This window comes from Myodes glareolus, chromosome 20 (assembly GCF_982192425.1).
Source record: "Myodes glareolus chromosome 20, mMyoGla1.1, whole genome shotgun sequence".
NCBI lineage: Eukaryota > Metazoa > Chordata > Mammalia > Rodentia > Cricetidae > Myodes > Myodes glareolus.
Window position 1 is genome coordinate 52,888,608 of NC_142045.1, and position 14,100 is coordinate 52,902,707.

The 14,100-nt window shown below is 49.3% G+C and overlaps 1 protein-coding gene and 1 long non-coding RNA gene across 14 annotated transcripts in view; one reads left to right on the forward strand and one right to left on the reverse strand.

Moving 5' to 3' along the window:
- Positions 1-7,089, reverse strand: part of Mecom (MDS1 and EVI1 complex locus) — a 562,715-nt gene extending 555,626 nt beyond the window's left edge. For all 13 annotated transcript variants that reach the window (XM_087899579.1, XM_087899575.1, XM_087899573.1 and 10 more), the window contains exon 1: positions 6,958-7,089. In XM_087899579.1, the coding sequence (XP_087755705.1) occupies positions 6,958-6,994 (37 nt within the window). In that variant the 5' untranslated portion in view covers positions 6,995-7,089. The remainder of the gene's footprint in view (positions 1-6,957) is intronic.
- Positions 7,090-7,336: 247 nt separating this feature from the next.
- On the forward strand, positions 7,337-9,950 carry LOC146890027 (uncharacterized). The gene is made up of 2 exons (XR_014999299.2): positions 7,337-8,202; positions 8,624-9,950. It is a non-coding gene; the product is annotated as an uncharacterized LOC146890027 (long non-coding RNA).
- The last annotated feature ends 4,150 nt before the right edge of the window (positions 9,951-14,100 follow it).

Sequence of the window (14,100 nt, forward strand, 5' to 3'; positions counted from 1 at the left end):
GACCTGGCTATTCAATCAGGGATCACACTCAATTCAAACACGGTTGTGCACACTTAAATGTTCATGAGAGCTGAAACCATGCATCGCCGAGCATGGAGCCGACCACACAGCAGGACTTCATTAATATTTGTTGTCTAAAATATCACCAAACCCTACCAAGGGCTGCATAGAAGGGCTTTCATAAATGCCATCATTTGAACAACACCGAGGTACAAAATTAGATCCTCAGGCAGACTCTTAACAAGGCTAAGAATCTTCCTCCGTCCTCCCTGTGACACTCATTGACTCCCGAGCAGCTACTTACTAAAAGAATTAATAAAATCTGTTTTCTAGATAATTTATCCTTTAGAATTATAATAAAATTAGTACTCAGTGATTGGGCTGGACATACAGTAAACCAAAAACATGTTTGTTGTTGAATAAGAATATCTAGAGTCAAAATTAAAGCAATTCCAGAATGAACACATTTGAAGAGTCTGGAATTTGATTAAAAAAATTCAGTTGCTTTTTCCCTCTATAATGAAACAGTTCTTTAACGACAAAAGAACTTTTACAATAATGCAGAAGAGCTCCGTTCCAAGTCCAACTCTCCCCCCACTTTAATCATGGCTATTATTTCTGAAAATGAAAATGGCTGAGGTCATTGTAATCTATTTCAGGGTTTGCATGCGTTGGTGGTATTTTTCCCTTGGCTTTGAGCTCTCCACGTTACCAGCTCAACGTTATGGGTTTTGCTATGTGCCCTTTCAAATCCCATTCTTTTTAATAATGGAATTTACACAAATAAATTAAAGCAAATTCCACTTTCTTTCCTAACAACTCCAGATGGAGTCCACACTTGCAAGAGACCTGGAGCTTGTTTTTGTTAAAAATAAAATAAAATAAAAAGAGTACTTCTTAGAACAATATGGCATGCTGCTCCCATCAACATAAAACACTATGTGGTTGCCCAAAAATGCTGAAAAATGAGGAAAACCGTAAGGTTCATATTGTTCTTTTGACCAAAATGAAACACTGGAATAACATACAGGTATCTATTGCATCCAGCTTACACAGAGACAAGGGAAATGCCCAGAAACAAATTCCATAAGTAGAGTTCTGCACAAGGTCTATATAGCCATAGATATCAGGAAAATCCTAAGAACCCAGTGCTCAACATTATCAAATAACTCACTGGAGTCACATAATCACACACTCCCTCTAGGCATGATTTCACTGACTTTCTGAACTTAGTGTGTTCTATCTTACGAATTTGTTTTATTCTAAAGTGCTCTCCTTCTGAACTTTTTATTTAATACTATTTTATGTTGTTTTATTTTATTCTGATTTGCTATCCTGTCACACAGAATACCTCAGCTTCTAAGGACCCTCGACTCACACCCAAGTACGAAGATGGCTTTGCAAAACACACACATTGTGGGGCTCTAGCTGTTAAAGATGCCTTAAGCTCTGCTTGTTTGTTTATTTTATTTTATTTTGTTTTTTGAATATCAACTTGCAAGACCAATGCAATAAGCTTTTATGAAAGAGGTGAAATAATTTTAAACACAGACACACAATGAGTTTATTTATTTAGAAACTTGTTAAATGGAGTCTGGGAATTCAAATATTCAATGTTGACATTGTACAGAACTGGCCAGGAGCCAGGGCCTGGTCTCCAGTGGGACCCATTGGGACTTTCTCTCCTCCCACTTGAACTAAAAAGGTAGAAGCCATTAGTTCTGCACACAGCAGTAACTGAGCCACACTCATATAACCTGCCCCAACCAGGGTGCTTCCAAGGAGGAGAGGGCAAGTGTGTTAACTCTTCAGTGCTGAGATAGAGCACTCTCACACTCAAGACTTTTGTAAGCAGCTTCTCTGCTGTGCAGAAACTTCTCTGAAGTTCCTTGCATGGCAAGTAAGCAAAAGCAGCGAACAAGAAATATTTCCTCTGTGTGTGCTAAGGGCGGGGTTACCAAGTGTATGCAACCTACAAGTCTGGAAGAAGCATTCTGCCTCTCTCTGGTCCTTCCCCACAGTGCTGTCCTCTCTACATGGACAAGTTCCTTGAAAATCCCATTAAACTCCTCAGGAGGCCAGAGAGTAGGGAGAGGGAAAAAATCTAATTTTAGAAAAAGGATCCTGGCTAGTGGGGTGGGGAAATGTTGAAGGAACGTCAGAAGGAAAAACAGACCCACCAGCTGCTACAGACACGCCTGGACAGCAGCCTCCATCCAGTTCAGAAAGGGTTAAGCATCACTTCAGAAAACAATGCTTGGCATCCTTGCAGTGTCTGTCTCCTCCTGGCCCATGCCCTCCTCTACCAGGATGCCTTGGGGAATGCCCTACGGAGGGAATAAGTAAATGAGAATGTGCACAAGAAAGTTTCAGAAGTGGGACAGAACTATGAGAGTTGTGTGCACGGGTTGCATATGTCTACACTGTTACAGAAAATAAGGCTCAAGGCAAATGGTGTGCCAAACACTAAGCATAAGCACCCTGGGGTTGAAGTGGGAGTGCACCGTCTAACCAAAGCCTTAAGCTCAAAGCAAGAAGTCTGGGAAGGCAGAGGGGCTGGAAGGGACTGGAAACAGTATGCTCTGAGGGACCTCTGGCTTCTTCATTCCTGGGACTTTGCATGCCCCACCCGGACACCCCATAAGGGCCAGCACTTTGGAAATGAAGAGGAGGAGATGTCATGGATTGTAAAGAATTGAGCTCCATCTAGCTCCCGTACCTTGAGAACCAGAAAAGAACCTATGACCAAACAAGTCAAATCCCCCCACCTTGTGGCCCGCTTGCCACTCCGGGGGAGGGGGGATGCCAGGAAAGAAGCCGCCAAGGTGGGAACCCAGCTACTAGCCTTGCCCCCTTGTTCCTCCAGCCTGGGTTAGACTCAGCCATGAGTCCTCAGCTGTGGCCTTCCTGCTCTGGTCCATTCTGTAGCCTCTGTTACACAACCCACTCCCCCTCCAATTCCAAAAGTAAAACAAAATAAACTCTCAAACACTTAGATGTTAAAAAAGAAACTGCTTACAAGACCCACCTTTAACTTCAAAGGGAGAGAGGGGGATTTGTTAATTTCTATTCCACAGTTTGCCTGTATACTGAGTGTCTGTACAGAAGGCTAGGCCTCTGCTCAGGGAGAGACCTTGATTAAGAAAGCTTGAGAAGGGGCTATCCTTAAAACTTACCAGCTCACTCAGACTTAGACACAGGGACAGAGGGACACAGTCGCCAAAACCTGAAAGTCCAGGCACATAAGGCTCTGCAGCTAATGAACCGTCCTCTCCCACAGTGGTGGGGATGAGGCGAGAAAGAAAGGCAAAGCTAACCTTCCCCTAAACACAAATCCAAGAGGGGGCGTGAAAAGAAGCGAAATGGTGCCTCAAAGTGCCAAACGTAATAAAGAAGCCCTAAGCCAGGGTAATGATCAAATAATGGCGAATGAAATGTCTTCCTAGAAGGGGCCTCAGCCTCCACCGGGAGAATGGTTTTTCCTTCTTCAAAGCAGCCTGGAATAAACAAATAAACGCATGCTAGAAAGCAAAGCTGCTACTCGGTACCACTTCTTAAGACGAGTGAGCACGCGGCAGTTCAGCCTGAACCCGGCTGTGAATTGTCTTCAGAATTCAGTCTAGCTGCTGGGCTACAAGGGCGAGTTTAAACAGGGGAAGCAGAACTGGCATGCACCTTTCCAACTTCGGACCCTGTTTTCAAACAAAGATCAAGGTCAGAACAAGTGCCTCCAGCCAGGGTTCTGATAATGTTGTCCCTTCCGCAACTATGGGGGTTACTGATGAAACTTGTTCATTGTTTTGACTGAAACCCTGCAGGCTGGTACTTTGGGGATGTGGAGTGCGTTTTCTTTCGGTATTTTAGACGCCAGACGTGCACAGTGCACAGCAGACCCTACCTCACTTCCTTTGCAACACTGAGAAGAGTGGCAACTGGAATTCCTGGCCAGGCCCAGGTGCTTCTCTAGCAACCCCAGGCCACCCCAGATAAAACGACTGAGAAGTCTCCTGACTGCCAAGAGTGGGCTTGGCTTATTTAGTTTTCTTTTCTTGAAGATTCAAATGTAAGACAGTACATATTTCGATTTTCTTGCTTTTCCCTTTCTTTATTTTTTAACATTAAACTTTCATGTCTTCTCAATATGGTTTACAACGAAATTATCGGTTTCAAATATTGTGTACGAATAAGTCCTACAAGTTAGGCTCAAGATTGTGCATTCAATCTGTCCGTGTAACATCGGGGACTATTTTCAGGGTATGTGGTCTCTGGTCTCCCACCGTGGGCTCCTGAGCTTTAGCCAAGACCAAGCTAAATTGACGTCCACTTAAGTCTTACACGAAAGATAAAAAGAATAATCAACTATCGGAGAAAGATCTGTTTCTGTCTATTTTATTTCATTTGCCACGATTACAGTAAATTGGCGTTTTTTTCTTGTTTTGTTTCATATATTCTGGTGATATCACCTTTTCCAAACTCAAGAAGAAAAAGAAAAAAGAAAAGGAAAGAGAAAAGAAAAATCAGCTAAGTTTCCCTTGGATGATTGCACCGCAGGGGTCACCAGCCACCTCCTCCGCCACGCACTGTTCGGCAAAAGGAAATAGCGCTTTAAAATACAAAAATCTCTAGTTTTGCTATGATTTCCTTTATTGCCCAGACTGTAGCTGGAAAACTGCACGGGCAGCGCCGGTGTTTCAGGAAGACAGCTGAAGTAGTAAAGCCCGGCTGGTGGGAACCTGAGGCTCAGCAGAAGTTCCTAAGGCTGGGTCCTGCTCTGTAGGAGCACAGGGGCATCCTTATCCACAGGAGACAAAAATCAATGTGTCTCACATGCGGTGACTGACAAGTCCCATCAGATCAGAAATGAGGCTCAACCTCTCAACGCTGAGTGGGCTGCACGGTGTACAGCTTGCTTACTAATTAAAACAGCTAGGGCGCGGGGAGGGGGTGCTTAGGAAAATTCGAAGGATTTTGCGTTCTGCTTTCGCTTCCTAGGATGCCGGGCAACAAGGCAATGTGCAAAACCTTGGGCTTTTATTTCACAACTTACTGCTCAGTTGAAACGATCTCCCCACCTCCTCTCAAACACACACACACACACACACACACACACACACACACCCTAACCTTTGAAATCTTAAAGCCATTAAACATGTGTGCATTTGTTACCTCTCGGATGAAAATTTTAAAAAAGACATCGAGCTCAATGAAAAGCCAACAGGAAAAAAAAAAACAGTTCCGCTGGCGCACTTTACACTGTTGCAACGAAGTAAAATGAGCGGTGGTAGGCAGAGAGCAGCCGGCCCTGAATTTAGGTTGATCCCTACGACCTGAGTTCCGAGGGAAAAGACGCCACTAGGGAGTATGTGAGTGCGCGGCACGAGTTCGGAATAGCTGAAGCTCTGGAAAGGCGCTTGGGAGGCCGGCGTCTCGCCGGGCAACTCGTTGGAGTCTCCAACGCAGTGCGCTGAGGAGGCTGAGACTATGGCCGGCGCCGCGGTGCCAACATGCGCCCTGTGTGCCGTAGGGGGTCGCTTGGGGACTTCGCTGGGGGAAAACAGACTACCCACGTACCATCTCTCGCCTCTCTGGTCCGAAACAAAACAATTAGTTTGGTATTCCGTAAATCCAAGTGTGAGAGCCAAGGGCGGCCTGGCCGGTCCCCTCCCGAAGCAGTTCTGACAACGAGGGAGAATGCTGCAGACTGCCCGCCGTGTTCCCTTCGACGCAGAGCAGATTTTGAATAAACACAGACTAGTCACCTACTAGCCCAAGCTTTGCAGCGCTTCCCATCCTACCCTGTCCTACCCTGTCCAGGAGCGTCACTAAAAGAGTGGTAGTGGGGGATGGGAGTCCCGTCGCCCCTGGCCCCAAACCCCACTGCCTAGTCTGGCGTGACCGAGACTGCTTCTTTCCGGTCAGAGAGAGGGCGCCGGGGAGAATGAGTGACCTGGGACCCCGGCTGCACCCAGCAAGAGAGCCGCAGGCTGAGCTGCGCCCTCTCGGCGGCCCCAAGTTCCGACAGCCCGCCCCCTGGGGGTCACTCGGCGCCCTGCCAGCCCGGGGTTCTCGGGTCGGAGCGCGCCCTCCCGGCCTTGTCTGCACCGCCTTCGCGGCTGGCCGCTTGCCCTCCACGCCAGGGCCTGGGAGCGCAGGCGCGGCCTCCTCTCACCCCACCTGCCGAGTGAATCTGCGGAACCCGACGCTCGGTGCTGCCAATGCTCCCCCCCATCCAGCCCCAGGACCACGGCTCCCCTCCGCCTCCTCTTCCCCGGGACTCTGGCCGCGCAGTTCACGCCGCCGCGCCGTAGGACCGAGCGCACAGCGCCCACTACCGCAGCCGCGGCTCGACGCAGCCCGCTCGCCCCGCGCAACTTGCAAGCGGCTGCCTCGCAACTTTTCCCAACTCCACCGCGGCAGCCAGCCGCCGCTGCTGCCGCCGTCACCCCGGCTCCCTCGGAGCCCGCCACCCATTCCAAACCCCAGAAACAAACCGAGACTCGGAAAGGCGCCCTTCCCCTGCCCGCTCCCCCCCCCCCGCTCCCTCCCTCCTCCCGCTCCGGGGACTAGCTGGTTGGCCAGAGGCGACTCTCCCCCGCCTGGGGGGAAGGGAGGGGAGGGGGACACACTCTCCTTCCCCCCCCACCCCTTCACGTTCACTCTCGCGCGCTCTCCTCCCTCCCACCCAGCCTTTTGCTGCCCCCACCCCCACCCGGGAGTTGCCACAGCTGGTCCTGGTGCGGGACTTAGGGCTACCGTGGCTCCTCCGCACCAAAAGCAAGAGCCAGGGCACGGAGACTAGAATCGGCAGGTTGCTGGGGCTGCAGGCTGCGCTATGCTTGCCTTCTACCCGGGGCCCCGCGCCAAAGCAGCCCGCGCTCTCTTCCCGAGCGCTAGAGACAGATATGCAAGATGGCAGAGGAGGGGGAAAAGCCAATAGAAAAGGGATATTGCACCTACTTGTGGCCAGTTTCCTTGCCCTGCCTTTGGATCTCATGCTGTGCCCAGTCCTGCAGTCGCTGCTGGGTGGTTGGTTATTTTTTCTTGGATCTTTTCCTTCTTTTGGTCTCTCTCTCTCTCTCTCTCTCTCTCTCTCTCTCTCTCTCTCTCTCTCTCTCTCTCCCCCTCTCTCTCTCTCTCTCTCTCTCTATCTCTCTCCCCTCTGTGTGTGTGTGTGTGTGTGTGTCACGCACGCACACACACTTCCACACTCGGTCTTTCACTCTCTCTCCCTCCCTCTCTCTCTTTCTCTCAATCCACACTCGCTATCTCTAGCATTGTCAGTTTGGACACCTTCGCACATGCGCGCTAGACGCCCCTCCAACATCTCAACGCCGCCAAAAAAAGTTTGGAGCGATTTATCACTTTGATTTGGAGATCTTGTCAGATGGCAATCGCCGAGGAGGCGGAGAAAGGGAGCTACGGGGAGGGCGGCAGGGGGCGGGGAGCGAGCGCGGGGAGCTGGAGGGAAGCAGACACCTCGCCCAAAGGAAAAAAGAAAAAATAAAAGAAATGAAAAGTCTTGGACAGAGAATTGATTCGTGGGACAGAGAAGTATGTCTGTGTGGGAGTCAACAATAAGCCTGCATTATAATTATTATTAATGTTTTCTCCGCCATAAATTGCATTGTCTATAAGGGAAACAAGAGAGGAGGAGGGAAAAAACTTCAGGATAAATCTTTCCCTCTACAAAAGAACTAGGTTGAGGGCTGGACCGTGAACGCATTATCCAGGAGAAGACGAGAAGCATCTTGAACTTGAGAGAGCTGTTGTTGCTGTTGCTCTCCTACTGAAGTTCCTGGGGCTTCCGCTTTGGATGAATAACCGTTTCTCGATTTTAGTTGTAGCACCAACGGTAGCTGCTATCCTTGGAACATTTCAGCAGTCTTTTCCCATCAAGTAGCAACAAATGCCCTTCATTCCCAGGTCCCGGCGGGCTCGGACGCTTGACATCCAAGACCTCCTGCCTCGCCTAAGGTCGGCCGTCACCTTCCGGCCTCCTGCTGCAGCGCAGCCCGCCTGCCATTTCCACTCACTCTCTGAAACCTACAACCTCTGGGGTCACCAGAAGGAGGAAGAGGGGAAATTCCAAACGCATACCTAGAAAATACAAAAAGTGCATTGTTGAAATGTGCTTTAATTACAGAATTACTAATGAAGTTGTACAGGCAGAAATGAGGACGCAAGGGGTTAGGTGTGTTCAAGGTATGAATCACTCCTAACTCAGTATGGATTTTTCTCTTGATACAACCTTGCATTAAATAGTTGTGTTCAATACCTTCTACGTGCTATTTATGTCTCTATTAAAATCTGCTGCAAATCCTGCCAGACACTATAAAAGAAAATTGCAACCTTTTCAGTGTCAGGGCTGCAACAGCACTCAAGTCAGAGCAAGCGGGAAAGGAAAGCTGGTCCTGGGCACCAGTTCTGATAGAGAAGGGGGGGTGCAAGTGGGTTTGTTGAGAACACTCCGGTTGCACCTGTTGGTACTCATTTTGTCTAAACTAGGACTGGAGTTGTGAGAGACCTAACATCTAGGTTCCGTTCTGATGGGCTTTGGGGGGCCAGAACCAAAGCTTACAGGACCTATTCCAACTAAAGATACTTACCACCTTTCCTTCTGCAGATCCGTGTAATTCCAGGGGCGTCCAGCTGTAAAATACAGGTCCCCGGAGAGCCAAGCTACAGCTCCCAAGGGAGCATCCCAAGATGTGCAACCTTGAAATAGGAGGAAGAAAAAGAGGAGGTAAAGGAGGAAATGACAGAGAACGGGAGTGAAACAGCTTCCAAAGGAGGAAGTTCCCCGTGTCCACATACAAGAACACTAGGGGTCTGCCATCTCCCCTTCCCCCAAGAGGCGTCTGGGATTTCACAAGACCTGCTAGAGCTCCAGTTGCCTGTGCACGCAGGTGTGCATGCATGTACTTTTAGTATGTGCAAAGTCTGCATGTGAGTCAACACAGGTCCACGACTTCGAAAATCCCCCAAATCTACTAGCTCCTCTCTGCTTAGGAGTGTCCCCCTTCTAACCAGTACATGTCCTTGGGGAAAAAAAGAGACATGAGCTTGAGAAACTCTGGAGAGATCAAATTCTCTAGGGAAACCTACTAGGCTGACAGGCAAGGAGTTCATGCAGCACCTTCTTATCTATAAGAGACTTTGGCTAGAAGACCGAGGACAGCCCAAGAGGATCCCAGAATCTAGAGGTGTTTGGGCCCCCCTGAAAGGAGTGTAATTCTCCAGGGCCTGGCATCTAGGGGCCAGCACAGTATTCTGGACTAGGATATTTCGTTTCACTGGACACTCTGTGGAGATTAAAGAAAGAATAGATGTGATGCAAGCAGCAGCTACCCTTCTCACCTCCCTACAGGATCCCTTTACCTGGACCCTAGGGAGTCTGTCAATACCTGGGTTAGATCTGGTGGAATTTTCTATAAAAAAAAAAAAAGTAGAAGAAGAAGAAGGGACCATGTCGCCAAACTCTGAGGTTAAAAACAAGACCCACTTGGACACTTGACTTTTTTATTTTTTTACGCTGAGAAAGTACAAATCATGGGGTTGACTATAGGAAAGGGTGGTTTCAGCAAAGAGCAATAGATAGAGGTGGAAAGACAGGGCTTAATCCAAAGTATCTGAATCCCTAGATGTAAAGATATCGGTCTTTTAAATTTATACAGAAGGTTGAGGGACCAGAGCAATGGAAAACAGCTCGGGGTGTGGACCTCCTCTGGTGTTTAAGCCCCCTTTCCCTTCTTTCAGTGCGCTGGTCTTTCTCAAAGGTCTTTCTAAAGTTTCGGCAGAAGTGGTTGAATCTGACTTCTAACTGAGGTAGCAAACATAGTCTTTTGTGTCCCCAAGCCAACTCACTGTGAGAAGACAGAGGTGGCACCCTTCTTCAAAACAAAACAAATTTAAAAATAAAAAAACCTAAATGAATAAACTAATAAATCAAAGCATTCACAATATCATTTTTAAGTTTTTCAAACTTCAAAGCTGGTTTCTTTTCCTTTTTCTCCCCCTTGCTTTTCTCTCCCTGTCTCTTGTTTCCTGCCCTAAGTGTGCAGTAATAAAAGAACTAAGTTTCTAGTTCAAATGTGTTCAACCTGATGGAGCAAATGCTCCTCAGGCGGTTGCGCACCACCGCCTGCTGCCTGCTACTCGGTGGTCCCTGAGGCTGCCCCCAGCGGGTTCCCATTCCCAAGCTCCGGGCCCCTGTCAGTTCCACCTGCCCCGGTCCCAGGCGTGAGATCTCAGCAGGTGACTGTCTGCTGTGGCCTCGGGAGTTGCTAGCACCTTCTAACCAGAGACCTAAGCAGTCCCTGGCTCAAGCGGAGTGGAAAGTGGGGCGGTGGGGTCTCCCGCGACAATTTGGTGAAGCTGAAGCTGCTTTCTCTGTCCCTGCAAACGCACCAACCAGCCTTTCATTCTCCTCGAATTCGTTTCTTGGGGGGGGGGGGCAGCCGCACGGGACCTAAGTTTTTCTTGCCTTTTCTTCCAGGGAAGCTGGCATCCTGAAAGCAGTGACTCCTTGAAAAAAATCTATGAGCTTACTTTTTGGGTTTGCTTGGTGTGTGTGTGTGTGTGTGTGTGTGTGTGTGTGTGTGTGTGTGTGTTTTGTTTCTTTGTTTTTCTGAGCAGAAGTAGGGAGACAGAAGTGGGAGTTGAAAGGAAGATAGGCTATCGAAAAGCAAGAGACAGGCTAGTATACCTTTTCTCAACAGTTTCTTTAATTTATGCTAGCAATAGTGAGGAGCCGATTTTCAATACTGTACATTGCCACCGGAAATTTTCCTTTCCTTTCCTGGCACAATAACTGAGCCAGCCCCAGTACCTTTGGAAGAAAGTTTGAATTCTTTACGGAGGTATTTCTTGGCCTATTGTCTTTGTGCAGTGAACTTTACGTGCTATTGAATGCAACCTATATTCGCCCAGCTACCAGCAAGATTAATTTAATCATTGTAATGTAATTATTAATACTGTTTACCCAACGCTGGGTTTCAGGTTGGCTGTTAAGAAATTAAACTCTCGCTGGGTGACCAGAGGTAAGCAGGAGTTTCTTCATGTTGAAATGAAACAGTTCTCTTTATTTAGTCTCAGAGTCCAGCTTTCGGCCAGGGGCTCAATTAGCCAAAATGGAAACAATTTTCATTCATTGCAATAACTCACTTGTTCTGTGGATCGCTTTCAAAATATACACTTTATTATTATACGCTGACCTCGGTGGCGTGGGGTGGCAATAAAAGAAAGGGGCAAGGAGATCTATCTAGCCCCCTTGGGCTATAATTATTAGAAATTAATTGGGTTCAGGACCCTGGGTAGCCTAGCTAAATTAATAGCTTGTCTAGTGGTTTAAATCCGAATTTTCAGTCCACAGGAGAGAAAGGGAGAGCGTCACAGACATGAAATGCAGACCCAAGGGACGCCTGAGTTTACTTGCAAGACACTCATCTATTAAACAGTGTCCAGAATACATTGGAGCTGGGGAGAGGGCCCCCCGCCCCGAGTAGGAGGGGGCGGGAGCGACCAGAAAGAAGAAAGGAGTCAAGACCGGGAGGGAGGCTGAGAGTGTACAGAAAGGTCTCGAGTTGATTTTATTCGATTTTTCTTGTCTGCATTGTTTTCGGGAGGGGTTGCATTTAGGGGTTAAAATCAAAAATAAAGATCCCGTGTACTCGGAGCTGTCGCGCTGGAGTGAAAGTGAAAAGGGAGCCTTAGGCAAAAGGAAATTACTGCGAGCCCGCGTGACCTTTCAGGGAGGTAATCAATCAAGTGATCAACAGGGATATTTATCATCGCTATATAGGACGACTTCGGCCCGCGAGGGCGGGGTGGGGGTGGAGGGGAGCAGGAGAGGGTGGAGACACGCGTACGTTCACACACTCGCGAAAGTTTGAACAAACCCGATGAGCCTCAAAACCGGACACGTAGGCTTTCGGAAATGTTCAGACTCCAGGTTCTGTTTGACGTCCTCTGCGAAACTCTCGCCTTGGTCTGTGTAGGCAGGGGCCCGGGCTGACATCCCAGACCTCAGCCCGTTATGCAAAGGTGTTAACTCTCAACCACCCGTCCCACTTGGCCTTGAACACCAAGCTGCTGGCAGAGAATCCCCGCTTCGCGCCGCTTCGAGGCATGAGCGCGGCGCCAGCTCGATCTGGCCAGCGGCGTGGGGATGCGGGGTCGCCCCTCCTGGCCGCACGCAAACCCCACGCCCCACAGTCTCCTCTTCCTGCGAAATCCTCGCTCTGCGCTGCAGCCGGATCGCGCCTAGCTGCAAGCGGGCCGGGGGCGAGTACACAAGGCGGCGATCAGCGGCCTTGGCTGTCCAGCCACTTCCTCCACCTTGTAAAAAAAAAAAAAAATCTCCCTTTTGTAAATTGCGTTTTTGATCCCGGGTTTCTTAGCAAACTGATCCTGCCCCATCTGCAAACATCCACCTGCCCCCAATTCCAGAAGCCTACAAAACGGGTGCTGGTTTACAGGAAAATGCGGTGCTGAGTTTGAATGGTCAGTGCATCAATCAGAACCTCCCAGGTCCCTCAGTCAGCTTCGGAATAATAACCGGTTCTTTCTCAGGGCAAGCCGGCGGGCGACTACCGGCCCTCGAGGCTGGAAGCTGTGTACCACCGATCGAGGGTACACGCGCCGCCTCCTGGGTGTGATCCCCGACTCACGCGGTGCCGGGTCGCCCCAGAGTGGCTCAGAGGCCGCGTGGTTTGGCAGCCCACGAGGAGCTCGCGCTCCCCCGCGCGTTTCTCCGCGGGCCTCTCAGAGCTCCGGGTGCCCGGCGCGGTTTCCTTCCGTACAGCCTAGTCTGCGGCGCCCCCGCCTGGCTTTCCCCGCCGCCGCAGCCCCGAAGCTCCAGCCCCGAAGGGCTCCAGCTGTGCACAGTAGCAGCCTAGGCGTGGGGGTGGGAAACAGCTGGGGCGCCCCAGGGAAGCGCGAGTTGGGGTGGGAAGGAGCCCAGCAAGGAGGATTATGAGGCGAACAACTCCCGGAGCTGCTACTGGCTTAGGATCAGGAGGAGCTTGCTATGCGGGGGCACAGATCTCTGTCCTGGGAGATATGGAGCCCCAGAAGGAAGCCAGACTGTTGGCGTGCAACACTTAAGGCTTTCTTTAGATCCTTGCCGTGAACAAAGAATCTTCTAGAAGGATGTTGCCAAAGTTTAATGTGCGCGCGCGCGAATCACCTGGGGGGGAATCTTGTTAATATGCAGATTCGGATCCAGGAAGTGAGCTTCCTGTTTGTGAGCTTACTTGCAGGTTATGCGGATGCTCCTGGAAGCCCAGCATTACCTGGAACTTTTAGACTCAAAATCTCAGGCCCGGGTTAGACCTACCAACTCGCAAGGGCATTTTCCCAGGCGAGTCCCCGGAACAGAGTTGGAGAAATATCCCTCTGAAAGTGTCTGGCCGAGTTTTCTGTCTGGTTAGATCAGGACACTTCTGCAGCCCAACCCCCTTTTTCTGTCTTCATCGCGGAGAGGGGGGTTGTCTAAACCTATTCATTTAAAACCCACACCTCCTCTGGCCTTTGTAGAAATCACTCGTCGCCCAGTTTTGTTGACCTTTGGGTCTTAGAGGCCAAATGCCGCTGGAGAGGTTTCCAGGATCCCTGTCTTATGGGCAGCCCCCCACACACTTTTTTCCTTTGCCCCCATATTTTTCTGTCGTCTCTCTGACTTTTATCCCCCTCTTACAGTTTTTGTTTACTCCTCCTTTTTCCCCTCTTAGCTGTGGACATCCTGAAGACTGCACCTTAAATGGACCAAAGTTTGAATTTTTCATCTGCAGCATGGACATAAGCCACTCTCCCTGTGTGGCCATGCTTGCTGTGGCTAAAAGATGGAAATACTCAGGACATTGTAACTGAGATAAATCCTCAGCCAGCAAGATAGATTTTTAAGGTGTTTGTTTACTTGCTTTGATTTAAGAAATTAAGTCACACTATGTAGCCCTGGCTGGCCCAGAACTCACAGAAATTACCGTCCTTTGCCTTCTAAAGTGCCAAGATAAAAGGTGACAGCCACCACACCCGGCGAATTTTAAGAGTTAATCTTTTGAAGGTTCAAATGCCTGTGCTCCATTTTAATCAACAGCGTGA